The sequence below is a fragment of the Schistocerca serialis genome, chromosome 9, assembly GCF_023864345.2.
Source record: "Schistocerca serialis cubense isolate TAMUIC-IGC-003099 chromosome 9, iqSchSeri2.2, whole genome shotgun sequence".
In the NCBI taxonomy this organism is placed as follows: Eukaryota; Metazoa; Arthropoda; class Insecta; order Orthoptera; family Acrididae; genus Schistocerca; species Schistocerca serialis.
Genome location: NC_064646.1, coordinates 59648714 through 59668061, shown reverse-complemented (window position 1 = coordinate 59668061; position 19348 = coordinate 59648714). Strand labels below are relative to the sequence as shown.

Genomic DNA, 19348 nt, shown 5'->3' with positions numbered 1-19348 from the left:
CCTGGCCAGCAAGATCTCCGGATCTGTCCCCCATTGAGCATGTTTGGGACTGGATGAAGCGTCGTCTCACGCGGTCTGCACGTCCAGCACGAACGCTGGTCCAACTGAGGCGCCAGGTGGAAATGGCATGGCAAGCCGTTCCACAGGACTACATCCAGCATCTCTACGATCGTCTCCATGGGAGAATAGCAGCCTGCATTGCTGCGAAAGGCGGATATACACTGTACTAGTGCCGACATTGTGCATGCTCTGTTGCCTGTGTCTATGTGCCTGTGGTTCTGTCAGTGTGATCATGTGATGTATCTGACCCCAGGAATGTGTCAATAAAGTTTCCCCTTCCTGGGACAATGAATTCACGGTGTTCTTATTTCAATTTCCAGGAGTGTATATATATATATATATATATATATATATATATATATATATATATATATATTTGGTATGGTACATATAGTCTCTGACGGCAATTTCTGATGTTAGGGATGATTTACGTAGAAGATAGTTTAGGATGCTGATTACAGCAGTAGCATTCATAAGAACTGCTAGAATGCGCGACCATTGGCCTGTATGCACGCAGTACCTCATCAGACCGTCAACTGTCATGTCCATCTGAAGATTCCTGGAACGTCCGCAATGCTACCAGCAGCGACGGCAACTCTAGCGACGAGGTTTTCCTCTGTTTCTCCTCGGTTTCATCCATCACCTATAAAGTGAGAGAAAGAGATTTGCACACGTGAGGTCATGTGTCCTGGTTGGTCAGGCTACGAGGCCACACCGGCCGATCATCCAACGATTCCCGAAGGCGGCTCTCAGATGATTCCTCACAGCAAAGCTGAAATGGCCTGGCACCCCATCACTCTGGAAGTACATTCTTTGTCTCACATTCAGAGGTACATCCTGCAGCAGTTCTGTCAACACGTGTTCCACGCACCGAGAATACTAGCTCACGCGTTAACGCCGTATCGCCTCGTGGATTCACATGTGCCCAAACATGTGAATTGTGGGTATTGAAACAGCCTTCACGGGTAAACAAAGCCTCGACAATATACATCCCCGTGCGAGCTGCTAAATTGCCCCCCTCCCATTTCTTTTTTTTCTTTTTTTTAAAAAAAAGAAACGTTTGTGGAATTTTATTTAAACAAATCTGTAGGAAATATCAGTAATCAATCGCAATTTTTCTTACGAAATGCAATGAAAGTGCTTATGATCAATCTTGACTCCCTCGGCCAACTACCGAAACGAATTCTGTAGTTTTCGTTGTAGAGAACGCAACAATACCTATTTCCTGGAAAGGCGAAGTGGTGACAAGACTTGGCCACTGTTTCTATGTTTCGATACAGTGTATCGATACGTGGAAATGTTTCAGTGTTTCGGAACGGCTGTGGTTCACTGTTTCGAAACAGTGGTGTTTCATTCCGCCCCTGTCTCGGATAACCGGACCAGATTCGATCCCGAGCCAGACACAGAAACTGTATCGTTGTTTCAAAATAAGGCTGTTTCAGTCCACCTGTGCTTGGAACGGGCCGATTGTATCGAAACAGTGATGTTTCATTCCGCTCTGTGTCGGACGAGATTCGGGCTCGGCACAGGTACTGAAACACAACATACCACTTCACGAAACACTTTCAAGAGTGTCGAAATCTTTTTGACAAGCAATAGCATGAAGCTTAAGATATCCGAAAATAAAGCTTCGTTTCTAGCTGACTGTCCTATTTCGAAATGGCGTAACATCTGCTTTATAAACACTAACCAAACAATAAAACAACGCATACTATTCACATTCAAAATAATGAATATGTGAAAATCATTCAGTTAAATTACACTTTTTTATAACATACGCTTCTCTATTCATGTACAGTAATCATATGTAGAAACGCAAGTAAGCCTACAACATTTTGAATAAAAAAAAGGCGTAGAGTGACTGTTATTAGACATACAATCTGTTTGACATATCACTGATAGTGTAATGGTGAATGGGAAGGGCTGGGAAGCATGGTGAATTTATAGTAACGGTTCGAAACACCTTGAAAGGCAAAATTTTTTCTGTTATATTTTGTTATTTATTCGAATTATTTGGCGTTATTTGTGAGGCTATAGTCACTGTGCCTATTATCCACAATGATTCCCTTATGTGCATGGAAATCAGCAGGATGGGTATATTACCCATACTGACGGAATGTGGGAATCCCAGTAGCATATCCGTTGTTTCTGCAGTTTGCTCCCACCTCCAGTTCCGTTCGTGGTGGTCCTTCTGCCTTCAGCTATGGCTGTCCTCAGCCAATTGAAAAGTATGAAAGTCACACGGCACGAAAGCAGCGCATTTGCTGAAGGAAATACGAAACTGCCAAGACGCCTAAGTGATAGTTTCATACTTTCTGCGATATGATTAGTGCTCTCGCACCTCACTTGTGCTTATATGGACATTCTTATACAGTAGACATTCAAGATGATAAAATGTTTAGGTTTATTAGATTACAAAACACAAACTGTTTCATTGTTTCGAAATAGCGTATCGAAACATTACGTTGTACTGTTTCATTTGTTTCGAAACAGTTACGTGTTTCAGTCTGCCCATCTCTAGTGGTGACGCGGCCGTGCCAGGAACTAGGTCACGTGACGTGGTATAGCTAGACTACGGTTAAACTAGCGCCCAAGAAGAAGAAGCAAGAAGCTCACAATAACTATGTGACCGATGATATGGATAAATATATTATCAAGCAACAATTTCTATGGCGTTACGAACAACAGAAAGAAATACGAAATTTGCGAAACCTGCCTAACTTTTGTCGAACAGAAATGAGCTTCAAAGATAGCAAGGAAACCATTAGAAGCAATGTTCTGTCTATGGATTTTCGTTTTAGAAGGCGGCAAAATTAATGTTTTGTTTTGTGCGGACGAGAGGACATTGTTGCTAAAAGACCATACTGTTGCGTTGGCAGAAGAGCCAACACTGTGTTACGAGAGGAGGCTGAAATGCACGCGTTTAGCTCACGCAGGCTGGCGTGAGGAGGGAAGGACCGCGGACGTAATTAGTTTGATACTTAACTTTAATCCATTAATGATGAACGTCGTTCTTGACAGTACATGAGTCACAATATTATCTGTTCAGAAGACATAGTAACTGAATATGGCGCCTTGCTAGGTCGTAGCAAATGACGTAGCTGAAGGCTTTGCTAAACTGTCGTCTCGGTAAATCAGAGGGTATGTAGACAGTGAACCATCGCTAGCAAAGTCGGCTGTACAAATGGGACGAGTGCTACGGAGTCTCTCTAGACTAGACCTGCCGTGTGGCGACGCTCGGTCTGCAATCACTGATAGTGGGGACACGCGGGTCCGGCGTATACTAACGGACCGCGGCCGATTTAAAGGCTACCACCTAGCAAGTGTGGTGTCTGGCGGTGACACCACACATACTTCCCCAGGTTTTCATCAGAATCAAAGCGACCAGTAGTTTACTAAGATAAAACATGGATTCACACGCATTATACAGTATATAAATGTTGGCGAAGTGATAGTATTGTCAAACAAAAGTGCCGGTCAAAGTTTAATTGTTGTTCATGCAGGCGGAGACAGGTGTTTCATGGCTCAAAAACCAAAACGTCCGACTATCACTCAGAAACGGATAGCAAATATTTTCAAAAATAAGTCGAAACGGCCGGCCGGTGTGGCCGTGCGGTTCTAGGCGCTTCAGTCTGGAACCCGCGTGACCGCTACGGTCGCAGGTTCGAATCGTGCCTCGGGCATGGATGTGTGTGCTGTCCTTAGGTTAGTTAGGTTTAAGTAGTTCTAAGTCCTAGGGGACTGATGACCACCGATGTTAAGTCCCATAGTGCTCAGAGCCATTTGAACCATTAAGTCGAGACCCAACTTACGCCAGGCTTATTAGCAATGTCTTTATCCCTGTAATTACTCGTAGCGTGTTTACCCATTCGGAATACTTCTAGCCATTGTAGGTGTTGGACATGTTTGACTGTAGTAATGTTCAACCATAATGCGGGAAGAATAAAACACTCGGTAACTGCCACTAAAGGGCTTAGCAAAATTGCTTCAGGCTTAACATGTAACCGTAGTATTGAACATTGCATTCGAATTTCCTAATTAGATTTCGTCCTCTGCAAAATTAGTTGTGAGTAAACGCAGGCGCGTAACAGTCTGGCACCGCTCCACTCATAAGAATACGCCAGACTGCTTCCCCCTCACTGTTCCTCCGGCGCAAACACGACGGTGCTGCCACAGTGGCGAGGATGAAATTAGTCCTCCTCCCTCCCCTTGTTCAACAGGGGCGGCCGGCAGGTAGTCGAGGCGCCATGCTACAGTTCCCGAAGCCGCTCACTCCGAGGTTTGGTTTCGAATCCTCTCTTGGGCATGAATGTTGGCTTTGTCCTATAAAAAAAGGGGGGAGGGGCAGCGACAGATTTTCCGCCCCTCGGAAAGTGGCGCCCCGTGCCGCCGCACGTTTCGCACGTGCCTTGCGCCGGCCCTGTACAGGACCTCGGCCAGAAATAATGGGTCCTGGGTAGTCTACATCTACATCTACATGATTACTCTGCAATTCAAATTTAAGTGCTTGGCAGATGGTTCATCGAACCACAATCATACTATCACACTATCTCTCTACCACTCCACTCCCGAAGAGCGCGTGGGAAGAACGAACAGCTAAACCTTTCTGTTTGAGCTCTGATTTCTCTTATTTTATTTTGATGATCATTCCTATGTATGTAGGTTGGGCTCAATAAAATATTTTCGCATTCGGAGGAGAAAGTTGGTGACTGAAATTTCGTAAATAGATCTCGCCGTGACGAAAAACGTCTTTGCTTTAATGACTTCCATCCCAACTCGCGTATAATATCTGCCACACTCTCTCCCCTATTACGTGATAATATAAAACGAGCTGCCCTTTTTTGCACCCTTTCGATGTCCTCCGTCAATCCCATCTGGTAAGGATCCCACACCGGGCAGCAATATTCTAACAGAGGACGAACGAGTGTAATGTAAGCTGTCTCTTTAGTGGACTTGTTGCATCTTCTAAGTGTCCTGCCAATGAAACGCAACCTTTGGCTCGCCTTCCCCACAATATTATCTATGTGGTCTTTCCAACTGAAGTTGTTCGTAATTTTAACACCCAGGTATTTAGTTGAATTTACAGCCTTGAGAATTGTACTATTTATCGAGTAATCGAATTCCAACGGATTTCTTTTGGAACTCATGTGGATCACCTCACACTTTTCGTTATTTAGCGTCAACTGCCACCTGCCACACCATACAGCAATCTTTTCTAAATCGCTTTGCAACTGATACTGGTCTTCCGATGACCTTACTAGACGGTAAATTGCAGCATCATCTGCGAACAACCTAAGAGAACTCCTCAGATTGTCACCCAGGTCATTTATATAGATCAGGAACAGCAATGATCACGATTCAAAGAAAAGGGAAATTAGAGCTCGTACTGAGGCGTTCAGACAGTCGTTTTTCCCTCGCGCGATCCGCGAGTGGAACATGGGGAGGGGGGGGGATATGACTTTGGCGCAAATTGTGCCCTCTGCCACACACCGCTTGGTGGCTAGCGGAGTATATATGTAGATATGTAGATACGAGGTTTAGGGGTGTAAGTGCAGATATTTCTATTGGTGCCTGAGGGCAGTGTACTGAAAAACGTTACATCAGTATTTTCTTCATTTGCAGACTAATAATTCTAGCTATTAAGAGTGTAGTATGTGTTTTGGTTAGTTAGTACCTCCAAGTGCACATGGCAAGAGCAAGCCATTAATGCTTATTTTCCCCTGGTCAGCAGTTCAGTTGTTGAAGTGTAGACCCGTAGATGCAAAACGGCTAGTCTATACTGACAGACGTAGTCCACTTGGTGGTGCACGTACGACCATGCAAAACGCATCAAGTTGTGAATTATGTGACTGTTAGACGCAGAGAAAAAACAAGTAACACACTAAAGTGGGTACATATTAAAGTACCACCGCAAATACGATAGAGCTAAATTGTTGGAAATACTTTGTTTTAAATCATGTGCTTCATTGTTGCTACATGAGATTCACCATTCAGGTTAATAATGGGGTAACTTCATTTGTCTGCCTGAAATCACAAACTTAACAAAACAAAATAACTGTACAGATGGAAAAGTGAAACAAACACAACCAAATCATTGTTATATCCGTACACCATTCACGACTTAATAACAAAACTGACAATCGCAGTAGCAAACTCATTGAGCGGTAAACTAGAACAAATCAATGAACTGAACTGCACAGATGCACCGCTTGGACAGTACCGGGGAACTGTTGAAACTGATTGTTATCCTGTTGGCAACTCATCCGAATACGGTTCACACACGCAACATCGTGTTATTGCTACACAGGTTCCTCTAGTGTTCTCCTGCAGATCCTGCTGCGTCCTGGATGTTTCCGTACACTACAGCTTTGAGATGGCCTCAGGGGAATAAATCAAGTGGTGCCCTAGCCGGCCATTCCACTGGACCCCATCGACCTACCCAACGCTCAGGTAAACCAGAAATTCACGAGTTGCTCGTCCGAAATGCAGCGGTGCTCTATTTTGCTGAAAGAAAAACCTTCATCGTTTTGCTAGGGGCAGATAATCCAATTAGAGCAGGAGTGTCATTCGAGATGCTCTCTGTACAGTTCATAAGTGAGCTTGTTGTCAAGAAATACATCTACATCTACATCTACATACATACTCCGCAATCCACCATACGGTGAGTGGCGGAGGGTACCTCGTACCACAACTAGCATCTTCTCTCCCTGTTCCACTCCCAAACAGAACGAGGGAAAAATGACTGCCTATATGCCTCTGTACGAGCCCTAATCTCTCTTATATTATCTTTGTGGTCTTTCCGCGAAATGTAAGTTGGCGGCGGTAAAATTGTACTGCAGTCAGCCTCAAATGCTGGTTCTCTAAATTTCCTCAGTAGCGATTCACGAAAAGAACGCCTCCTTTCCTCTAGAGACTCCCACCCGAGTTCCTGAAGCATTTCCGTAATACTCGCGTGATGATCAAACCTACCAGTAACAAATCTAGCAGCCCGCCTCTGAACTGCTTCTACGTCCTCCCTCAATCCGACCTGATACGATGAGAACATCCCCATGTGTGCCACACCCTTCATGTAACCTTGAGTCCGTCTGACGATGAGCATCTACAGCAATGTATGGGTTCTCGGATCAATAAACAGCGTTATGTCTATTCATTGTTTCATCCGTAGGGAAACTGGCCTCATTTCTGAAAAGAAGATCAGCTTCAAGGTGTGGCTGGTGCGTTCGCCTTTCTGTAAAACACTCACACAACTGCACCCGTCCATCTGTACGAGTATCATCTCCGTGAAGTTCCTGGACAAAATGCACCCGATGTGGATGGAAATGACTTCTGGATAATATTCTGGACTCGGATGCTGGACTGATGTCACATTCTTGAGCCACTTTTCTTGTTGACCATGTTGGACTGAGTGTCGGCTTAGCCAGTACACGCCAGCTGAGGTTGCATGATCTGTTGCTGTACGCAGTCGCCCAGACCGTTGTTTGCCAAGCACACAGCCTGTTGCTTCGAACCTCTCCAGTAAACGACTGATAATTGTGCGATGTGGAGGTGGTTGAACTGGATGCTGTCTGTGATATTCCTCCGCAGCTATCCGTGCCTGCAACACGGATAAGGACCATTTCCACTCTTTCCTGAGCTGTGTCCTGGTACGTTGATGTTGGTTACCGAAAAAAAAAATTCAACGTGAAGGTCGTAATTTAAAACGTAATTTCCAACTTTTTTGTTGATGATCAAGGAAAAATGAAAAAAAATTCAATATCAAGATCATGTTTTAAAACGTAAGTTTAGCAATTTTTTCGGTATTAGCGCAAATAACGAAGTTGTCCTATGTCGCACGACCTTTGAATCACTCTTTTTTTTTTCATCATCTTCTGATTTTTCATTGTTACACACTTCTAGTGGTTCAAGTTTTGCATTGGAACACATGTCGGAAACGTTATCCAACGACACTACAGGGAGTCAGTTACAGTCACCGGCGCCTGTAAATAATGTTTGTGTACACAGGTTGATTCCGTGATGATGTTACAAACCTTCTAGGATGATGGAGAAGGATAAATGTATCAATTTCAGGCAAGGGCCCCTCTTCCGGATATTAAGGAGTCGAAAGTTATAAGCAAAAACTGTTCTGATGCCTCTGACAGAGGAAAACATGTATTGGTACTGTTGTTACTACGACTGTAGGGTAGGTAACTTTCAGAGGTGGTAGCATGGACCAAAACAAGAAAAAGATGTCCAGTAAACCTGGGCTCTAAATTGCATACCTGAGAAGCTATGAAAACTTGTTCATCTTTAACCAGTGCTCGTATCTGTTAAGGTATTCATTTTAGAGCCCAGGTTTACTGGATAACTTTTTTCTTGCTTTAGTCCATGCTACCGCAACTGAAAGTTGTCCATTCTGCAATGTTAGCAACAACAGTACCAGTACCATTCCACTGTCAGAACTATCACAACAGTTTTCGCTTGTAACTTCCGACTCGTTCGTTTCTGGTACAGGCACCCCTACCTCAAATTCATACGTTTATCCTTCTCCATTATCCTACAAACTTTGTAACATCGTCACGGAGTTCCCCTGTATATACAGGGCGTTGTTTACATCTAACATGCGCACAAGTTTACACGTGCTCTGCTGTATATTTACATGTTAATTCTTTATTTCCTGCAAGGAAAGGGGGAGGATGAGCATCCCTTTCTTCTACCTGGCCGCCTGAGTGGTCACCTGTATTCCAGGTTCGCGGAAATACACTTACGCTCATAAATTAAGGATAGCTGCAGTATGTGGTTTTGCACAACGTGGCACTATACAAAACTGGTGCTATTAGCATAGGCACATAGAGAACACACACGACACAAATCTGTACGTCCGCGGTACTGGTGATAAGTTGAGAAAACCGTCCCGAAACACATGTGCTACAAAACGACACTGTTTCCTGCGCATGTACCCCGACATCAGTATGGGGTATGATCAACATGCACAAGTACACGGGCCGCACAACGGGTTGGCTTACTCTGGATCAGGTGGTCGAGGAACTGCTGGAGTATAGCCTCCCATTCTTGAACCAGTGCCTGTCGGAGCTCTTGAAATGTCATAGGGGTTTGAAGAGCTGCAGCGATACGTCGACTGAGAACATCCCAGACGTGCTCGATGGGGTTTAGGTCTGGAGAACAGGCAGGCCATTCCGTTCGCTTGATATCTTCTGTTTCAAGGTACTCCTCCACGATGGCAGCTCGGTGGGGCCGTGCGTTATCACCCATCAGGAGGAAGGTGGGACCTACTGCACCCCTGAAAAGGCGGACCTACTGGTGCAAAATGACGTCCCGATACACCTGAGCTGTCACAGTTCCTCTGTCGAACACATTCAGAGGTGTTCGTGCACCAATCATAATGCGACTCCACACCATCAAACCACGAGCTCCATACAGGTCCCTTTCAAGGACAGTAATAGGTTGGTACCTGGTTCCTGGTTCACGCCAGATGAAAACCCGGCGAGAATCACTGTTCAGACTATACCTGGACTCGTCTGTGAACATAAGCTGGGACCACTGTTCCAATGACCATGTACTGTGTTCTTGACACCTGACTTCACAGGCCTCTCCTGTGACCAGGGGTCAGTGGAATGCACCTTGCAGGTCTCCGGGCGAATAAATCATGACTGTTCAGCCTTTTGTAGACTGTGTGTCTGAGACAACTGTTCCAGTGGCTGCTGTAAGGTCCAGAACAAAGCTACCTGCAGTACTCCGTGGCTGTCTGCGGGCACTGATGGTGAGATATCGGTCGTCTTGTGGTGCTGTACACTGTGGACGTCCCATGCTGTAGCGCCTGGACACGTTTCATGTCTGCTGCAATCGTTACCATAAACTTGAAATCACACTTTGTGGCACACGGAGGGCCTGTGCTACGACCTGCTGTGTTTGACCAGCCTCCAGTCGCCCTAGTATTCCACCTCTCATAATGTCGTCAGTTCGTGTTCTTTGCGCCATTTTAAACGCACAGTCACCATTACAACGTCTGAAAACGTCTGCACACTTACTCGCTGCACCGTACTCTGACATGCACCAACACACTCTGCGTATGTGGACTTCTGCCAGCGCCACCGTGCAACGACCGCAGGTCAAATCCACCGCATGGCCATACCCCAAGGTGATTTAAACCCGCAAACCGCCCACCAGAGCGTTGTTTCTCGATGTATCAGCATTATCCGTAATTTATGAGCACGAGTGTAGTTGTACCTGAGCTGTTGGCGAACACACTCTTGGCTGTTCTTGAGAGGACGTGGATACAACATGACGGTGCACCGCCTCACTTCAATGTGGATGTCCGCAACCATCTCAGTGCTGGATTTCCTGGTCGCTGGTGGCCTGCAGAGTCATATGATCTGAATCCCCTCGATTATTTCCTAAGGGAATATCTAATGCCACTTGTGTGTGAGACCGTAGTGGATACGGAATTGGAATTAGTTGCCAGAATTGTAGCTGCCTGTAATGTGACTCGAAACGCAACAGGGCTATTTGTCACGGTGCGTTAGAATCTTGTTCGCCGATCGGCGATGTCATGCTTGCATTGAGGTTGATGGCCGTCAGTTTCAGCACATTTTGTAACATACAGTACAAATGGAACGTTCATTGTGTCACTGATCGTATTTGCAGTTCACTGTAACAAATGTAAATAAAAAAGTACACAGTAATGTGATTTTATACCTATTATCTCCTTAAGTTGGCTTCTCCGAACCCAGGTTCCCTACCTCAAATTGTTCACTGGAGCATCCTCTATGTCCTGTTATATTTTTGCACGCTCTTACGGAAACACCCTCTGTACATACATTTACAGGCGCTAGCGCCTGTAACATTCACGCTCTGTAGCGTTGCTGGATGACGTTTCCCGACATTGTTTCCAACGTAGAACGTGATCTACTAAGTCCCCTCTACAACCACTAGAAGTGTGAAACATGAACTGCGAAACACCATCTATTTATATTTTTTAAACACATGTAATGGATATAGCGCGTTGCCCTACTGCGGCTACTCACCTCATTAATAACTTTATAAAGGGCCTAACGCGGTGGAAATCTACATCTATATCTACATTCATACTACGCAACCCACCCAACGGTATGTGGTGGAGGGCACTTACGGGCCACTGTCATTACCTCCCTTTCCTGTTCCAGTCGCGTATGGTTCGCGGGAAGAACGACTGCCGGAAAGCCTCCGTGCGCGCTCGAATCTCTCTAATTTTACATTCGTGATCCCCACAGGAGGTATAAGTAGGGGGGAAGCAATATATTCGATACCTCATCCAGAAACGCACCCTCTCGAAACCTGGACAGCAAGCTGCACCGCGATGCAGAGCGCCTCTCTTGCAGAGTCTGCCACTTGAGTTTGCTAAACATCTCCGTAACGCTATCGCGCTTACCAAATAACCCTGTGACGAAACGCGCCGCTCTTCTTTGGATCTTCTCTATCTTCTCTGTCAACCCGACCTGGTACGGATCCCACACTGATGAGCAATACTCACGTATAGGACGAACGAGTGTTTTGTAAGCCACCTCCTTTATTGATGGACTACATTTTCCAAGGACTCTCCCAATGAATCTCAACCTGGCACCCACCTTACCAACAATTAATTTTATATAATCATTCCACTTAAAATCGTTCCGTACGCATACTCCCAGATATTTTACAGAAGTTACTGCTACCAGTGTTGGTTCCGCTATCATATAATCATACAATAAAGGATCCTTGTTTCTACGTATTCGCAATACATTATATTTGTCTATGTTAAAGGTCAGTTGCCACTCCCTGCATCAAGTGCCTATCCGCTGCAGATCTTCCTGCATTTCGCTGCAATTTTCTAATGCTGCAACTTCTCTGTATAATACAGCATCATCCGCGAAAAGCCGCTTGGAACTTTCGACACTATCTACTAGGTCATTTATATATATTGTAAAAAGCAATGGTCCCGTAACACTCCCCTGTGGCCACCAGAGGTTACTTTAACGTCTGTAGACGTCTCTCCATTGAGAACAACATGCTGTGTTCTGTTTGCTAAAAATTTTTCAATCCAGCCACACAGCTGGTCTGATATTCCGTAGGCTCTTACTCTGTTTTCAGGCGACAGTGGGGAACTGTATCGAACGCCTTCGGGAAGTCAAGGAAAATGGCACCTACCTGGGAGCCTGTATCTAATATTTTGTGGGTCTCATGTACAAATAAAGCGAGTTGGGTCTCACACGATCGCTGTTTCCGGAATCCATGTTGATTCTTACAGAGTAGATGCTGGGTTTCCAGAAATGACATGATACGCGAGCAAAAAACATGTTCTAAAATTCTACAACAGATCGACGTCATAGATATAGACCTATAGTTTTACGCATCTGCTCGACGACCCTTCTTCAGAACTGGGACTACCTTTGCTCTTTTCCAATCATTTGGAACCTTCCGTTCCTCTAGAGACTTGCGGTACACGGCTGTTAGAAGGGCGCAAGTTGTTTCGCGTACTCTGTGTACAATCGAATTGGTATCCCGTCAGATCCAGTGGACTTTCCTCTGTTGAGTGATTTCAGTTGCTTTTCTATTCCTTGGACACTTATTTCGATGTCAGCCATTTTTTCGTTCGTGTGAGGATTTAGAGAAGGAACTGCAGCGCGGCGTTCTTCTGTGAAACAGCTTTGGAAAAAGCTGTTTAGTATTTCACGCACGCTGCAAGTACACTGCAGGACGGTTCGCCTTATGGAAGAAGCTCACGTATGGACGCGCCGGCGGCTGCAGAGAGAGGCGACGTACGGTCACGTAACTCAACTAAGAGTTGCGAAAAGTTAAGTCTGAAACGATATATTGGTGGCTTCATAGACCCGCCTTGTCTTTTTCAATTTAACAAGTCCGTTCGCCTCCTGGCTCCGGATAATAACTCAAGCGCGGGTCACCTGGAAGAACAGCACCCTACCGTTCTCTGGCTTCAGTCAACAGCGAGCATCCCCTGAAGTTGGCAAAATTTGGCCATGTAGTGCCGGAGGCGTAGGAGGTGTCTCGTACTGGCTAATCTTGCCACTAGGCTGTAGGGATTCTGCAGTATCTCTCCGCCTAACTTCCAAAATTGGAACCATTTTTCCCGGCCTATGGCTGTCGAGCCAGCCTTCTCGCTCAACAACCTGGTTTATTCCATTAAATGCACCATCGATGTCAAACTGCACGTTACGATAGCAGATGGCAGAAAGAATTCATTGAGGTGACTAGCTGCTCAGGCGGTTTAGTAGAGGACCAGGAAAGTAAAGTTTTGTTTAAAACTGACATAGTGACACCGTGGATGTGTACAATTAATGTAGGTTAATTCTTACAAAGAAGAAGACAGCAATCTTTGTGATAACTTCACATGTGGCAAATTCTTTTTGGTGTGTGTGTGTGTGTGTGTGTGTGTGTGTGTGTGTGTGTGTGTGTGTGTGTGTGTGTGTGTGTTTGTGGTGCTTTGCACAATATGGTGATGTTCGAATTACATATGAGCTGGATATATTTTGGAATATTTGAAAAATACAAGCCTGCAACTTCGCAACAAAATCGCGCGGAATTTTCAACGGCACCAACACACCAAGAATATTTCGCCCCAATGGAAGAATAACTGACGATTATGTAAAGTGTATCTTACAATTCATGTGAACAGCCGTCTGACAATGAACTTGCCAGTTCGAAACAGGTTACAGCGCTATTTACCGAAATAAATAGCAGTATTAATAACGGCTGGTGGCTGTCTTCTTCTTTGTAAGAATGAACCTACATCAAAGTTTTTTCTGCACGTGTCTAGATCCGTTTGTCATTTATCAGCTCATTGTGTACTTCAGAGTCGTCCCAAAGACATTTTAAGGTTAGAGTGACTTGTTTATTCGTAAATAATTAAATCTTTCATTTTATTTTTTTATTTTCATTTATATTTTTTATTTTATTTTATTCTGCAATTTCTGGTGAGATGGCCAGCCAGAAACCAAAGTAGGTACATATCCGGAATCGTATGCTTTTTGAGGTTCGCAATGGTAGCAATCTAACAGCTGCTTCCAAAAATATTTGCGAATTTTATCCAACTGCATCAGAAGTTAGTAAATATCAAAGGTAGTTTTCTAAGTTCAAATCCGGTAATTTTGATCTTTCCGACTAGTGTCGACGAGGAAGATCAAGAATTTAAGACATGTTGAGGTGGGAAGTGGAAGAAAATCCAAGTTAGATAATCGAGGCACTGTCGAGTACTCTTACACAACTTTGGTCGACCATCCACGAACATTTGCAGCTGGTTGGTAAGGACAAACTAAGCTAACCGAACCACCATATGCTTCAGCGGCACAATGCAGAAGTGTTTCTCGATCGCTTCATCACTGGAGATAAAAGAGAGATTTCCTATTATAATCCAAAAGGCAGAAGCCAGTGACTCTTTCCGAATGAATCGCCACGAAGTACAGCTAAGCCAGATTTATACCCCAAAAAGGCGCTTCTGAGTATTTGGTGTATTCGCGGGGTCGTTTATATTAAAGTCATTCATTAATAACGTTATCTCTACCTGACGTAAACGTATACTAATATGTCAAAATCTTATGCTTGAAAATGGATTAATGCCGAAATTGCATACGTAAAATAAAATTCTAACAGCGGAAAGCAAGATGACAACTTTTTAAAAATATTCAAATATAATTGTAAACAGTGAAATGGATATACTCATTTTACTAAGGTTTGAGGCTCCTATTCTCGTTTTTCCATGTATGCGATTTAAAAAGTGGGTTATTTCGGAAATCAGCCTTATGCAAACACAACTAGTTTATTTTTATATTTCCCCAGACTTTTTTCGACGCTAATGTGTCATCTTTTGTAGGTGAACTTGTATTTTCTGTAAAGTAGAATATCACATTTGTAATAATTTAACTACTGTAGGCCTAAGAAATAGAGTATTTGCAATTTGCATCGTTTTGTTTGGACATTCATCTTCAAATTACATCGCTAATTGAACTGTATTATTAAACATCGATTTTAGTGCTCGTTTTCGTTTTTTTTCTTTTTTTTTTCTTTTTTACAACATGTCATCTGCAAACTAGCCATGAAGAAAATTATTGCGTATTTGTGGAGAGCTGTTTCGAGGTTAGAGATTATGTACGTTTCTGTGCTTACATTTTGCGTCCTGTTTCGTGTCCCTGGTTGGTGTCTAAATCAGCTACTGTTTAGTGCATCAATTTCTCTCAGTTCTTCATAAATTTCCGCTCACTACTTCACCTCACAAGCACTTACACAGAATGTGGCGAAATTTGATCTGAGAGGACACTTCTGACAAAACACTCAGTGAGATGTGTCTTGTTGCTGTCGTTGCTAAAAATGGTTCAAATGGCTCTGAGCACTATGCGACTTAACTTCTGAGGTCACCAGTCGCCTAGAACTTAGCACTAATTAAACCTAACTAACCTAAGGACATCACACACATCCATGCCCGAGGCAGGATTCGAACCTGCGACCTTAGCGGTCGCTCAGCTCGAGACTGTAGCGCCTAGAACCGCACGGCCACTCCGGCAGGCTATTGTCGTTGCCCACTTGTTCATCTTTCTCTTGTGTGTGTGTTATGGCGCTGATTTTGAATATGTGTGTGTGTGTGTGTGTGTGTGTGTGTGAGAGAGAGAGAGAGAGAGAGAGAGAGAGAGGGGGGGCGGGGGGAGAGAGATGGATAGAGGGGCGGCGAGGGAACCAAGAAAACAGATTTTTTTCCTGTTATGTTTTCTGTATAGTTCATTGTGTGTTCCAAACAGCGTTTCGTTGCACAGTGTTGTATTTTCATTCAGGACTCTCTTTCCCTGAATTATTGCTTTTTCTATGTGGTAGTTCTCCTCTATTGTGAGTTTTTGGTAGAGACTGTTGCTTTCTCTGAGTAACCATAAAGCATGACACATCTCACTGAGTGTATTGCCAGAAGTGTCTGCTCAAATCACATTTCGCCACCTTCTGTGTAAGTGCTTGTAAGGTGAAGTAGTGAGCGTAAATTTCTGAAGAACTGAGTGAAAGCAATGCACTAAATAGTAGCTGATTGAGACACCAACCAGGGACACGAAACAGGACGGAAAATGTAAGTACAGAAAGGTACATAATCTCTAACCTCGAAACAGCTCTCCACAAATACGCAATAATTTTCTTCATGGGTAGTTTGCAGATGACATGCTGTCAAAAAAACGACGAAACGAGCACTAAAATCCATATTAAATAATACAGTTCGATTAGCGATGTAATTTGAAGGTGTGTCCAAACAAAACGAAGCAAATTGCAAATATTGTATTTCTTAGACCTACAGTAGTTAAATTATTACAAATGTGATATTGTACTTTACAGAAAATACAAGTTCACCTACAGAAGATGACACATTGGTGTCGAAACATGTCTGGGGAAATATAAAAATAAACTAGTTGTGTTTGCATAAAGCTGATTTCCGAAATAACCCAGCTTTTGGAATGGATAAATGGATATACCTCCCTAATTTCCTCAGGAATTACAATACTTTAAGAAAGGCACCATAATAAAACGAATTTAATAAAGGAGATTTACAGATCACGCATTATCTATGCAAGGGAACTGCTGCTGTGACATGAATGCGGCTAGCCCTCAATAAAGCAAAAAAAAAAAAAAAAATACTGTCCACATTTATGAACACAGTTCATAGTAGTCAAACAATATTGCTGGGGGCTTCTGCCATGGCTGAGCGCCGATTAAATACAGCAATCAGAAAAACTGGAGCCACCGCGCTCGTAAATTTAGGACAGCCAACTTGCCTTGTCAGCCACATCAACAGTTTTCTGAATCACAACCAGAAACTTTCTGTGTAATAAATAAGGCTACCCAGCACTTCCGCGCATCACTCGACGGTAGACACCGCTGTTGACGAAGCAGAGCCCCAGTAGCGTATACTTTGTCGATCGTCTCTACGTGTTCAAAGATGGTGGCGAAAGAGAAAGTGTTGACATTCCGCACCAGACGGCAGGCAGATTCGTTTCGGAGGCGCCACAGTAGCACTGCCGACAGCGCCGCTCTAGTGGCGATTGTTCGAATGCGTCGCAACAATGGCGACTTTTTAAGTCGGCACAGTTCTTCCCGCGAAACATTCGCATCAAGTGGTACAGAGAATAGTCTCCGCTACGCGCCGTAAAGTAGCTTGTGACATGTAGATGTAAAACGCTGCGTGCCCGTAGTGTACCTTGCCGACAGCTGTCGGACCCCTCTTCATCTGAGTGGTCAGCCTGCCAGTGTTTGACTGCGTCGTTCGTTTGCCGTGGTGCAGCTGCTGCTGGTGGTAATGGCCACGTCGCTGGGAACTGCCTTCACCGACTCTCCGCCCCGCCCACCACGGCCGCCGCCGCCGCCCACGGGCCTGGAGCCGCCCCCGCCGCCTCCAGGGTTCCAGCTCCGCAGCCACAATCTGCCGTCGCCGCCACCGCCACCGCCGTCGTTCCACTCGGGTGGCGTGTGAGTCACTTAGAATTCTCGTAATGTTTATAATTCATTAGTCTTACGACTACTTTGATAGTGACCACCTTTACCTATCTTGCGTTAACGCTTCCATCTATACGTAATTACTACACCAAATAAACTACATAATATGAATTCCACATTGTAGTCTTTCCATACTTGTACCATTTTTTTTTACCTCTACTGCCCCTTTCAGGAGCAACTTAACCAACCGTGTTTGCCATAGTAGACTTTCCACTTCTTCTAGTAAGTGGGTTTCAAACATTTCTTTTTTCTACGCTTATTTGTAGCACATCTTCATTTCACACTTTCTCCGTCATCTTAAGAACTAACACCCTTCGTTGGCACGACATCTCTAGTGCTTCCGCGCTCTTCCTCTCCAGATTTCCGACAGTCTATTTTCCACTTCAATACCATGCTGTGCTACATAAGTACACATTCAGGAATATCTTCCTCACTTCCACATCAGTATCTGGAAACAATGGAAGAAGTATAAATAAGAACGGGAAATAATGCTGAAAATCTGTCATATGACCATCAGTTCGGCTTTAGGAAATGTAAATGCCCCACAGAGACACTTTTTAATGGAAGCAGCACGTAAAAAGAAAAATCATGACACATATTCATAGCATTTGTCGATATAGAGAAACCAGTAGAGAATGTAAAACGGTACAAGATGTTCGACATTATCAGAAAAATAACTGTAAGACGTAGGGAAGCAGGGTAACACACAGAATGTAGCAGAAGCAAGAGGGAATAGTTATTTATTTAGCGTATGGCAAGTACAAATCACATTTATAGGGAAATAAGCTGCTACAATAACTTTATAACTTTGGCACTAAAAACAAGACATAAAGAATTAAATACGGTTATGTCATGAACAACATATATATGATTACAAATTAACATTTAGGTTTTTAATATATTGAACTGCACTTCGAGTCGCATCCAGGAAGTCCGTTGTTTGACCTGAGTAGGCTCTCAGAGGGCACTCTGCAATGATGTGCCGAATCGTCTGCTTCTCAACGCCGCAGTCGCACTTTGGGAATGGTGCTCTTCCCCATTTGTGTAGAGAGTCTGCACATTGACCATGGCCCGTCCTGATCCTGTTAACCCTAGCATTACCAACGGGGGGGCCTCGTAGGCCCACTGACTCAGTTTTTCTATGTTGTATCCACACCCTTTGATATTTGAACTTGAAAGCAATGGTAATTGTTCGTTATTGAATGTACTATTGAGTCATTACAGAATTTCGGAATAAAAATGTAATTAAAATTCATTTACTTGATTTAATTCTCTGTGGGCCTTAGAAGCCCACCCGTTGGTAATAGCAAGGAAAGATTTACGAGGTTGAGTCTCTCGTTTCAAATTCTTACCATGAAACGAATTTTGGCATTGTTGCCTTCAGACATATTATTATGAAGCGGACCATTGTTATTTTCAGTGTTTCTGCTGCTGTTGAACCAGCAACATGAGTAGACATCGTTTACGTGATAGTTCCATTGAAAGAGTGCTAGAAGAAGTTTTGAACGAATCAGATTTAGAGGAAAGTGAAGTGGATGATGATGTGGAAGAAATTAGAACTGATTCATCGTCTGAGAATGAAGATGAGGTTGAAGCCAATCCACCAGATGATAATGATACGGAATGTGATAAATTCATTGCAAAAAGTGGACGAGAGTATATTACGAAGCCATCTCGACAATATCGGCGTTCTGTACAAAATATAGTGCGAGAAAGAATGGGGCTAGGACAACAAGGAAGAATTGCGTCTCCGAAAGAGGCTATAGAGCTCTTTTTTACACCTCAAATTATGAATCTAATA

General features: G+C 43.9%; 1 protein-coding gene across 1 annotated transcript in view; it reads left to right on the top strand.

Annotated features, from left to right (window-relative positions):
- The window catches only part of LOC126419367 (uncharacterized), a 189763-nt gene that overhangs the window by 105602 nt on the left and 64813 nt on the right, over positions 1-19348 (top strand). The window contains exon 2 of the mRNA XM_050086554.1: positions 17336-17520. Within this exon, the coding sequence (XP_049942511.1) occupies positions 17336-17520 (185 nt within the window). The remainder of the gene's footprint in view (positions 1-17335; positions 17521-19348) is intronic.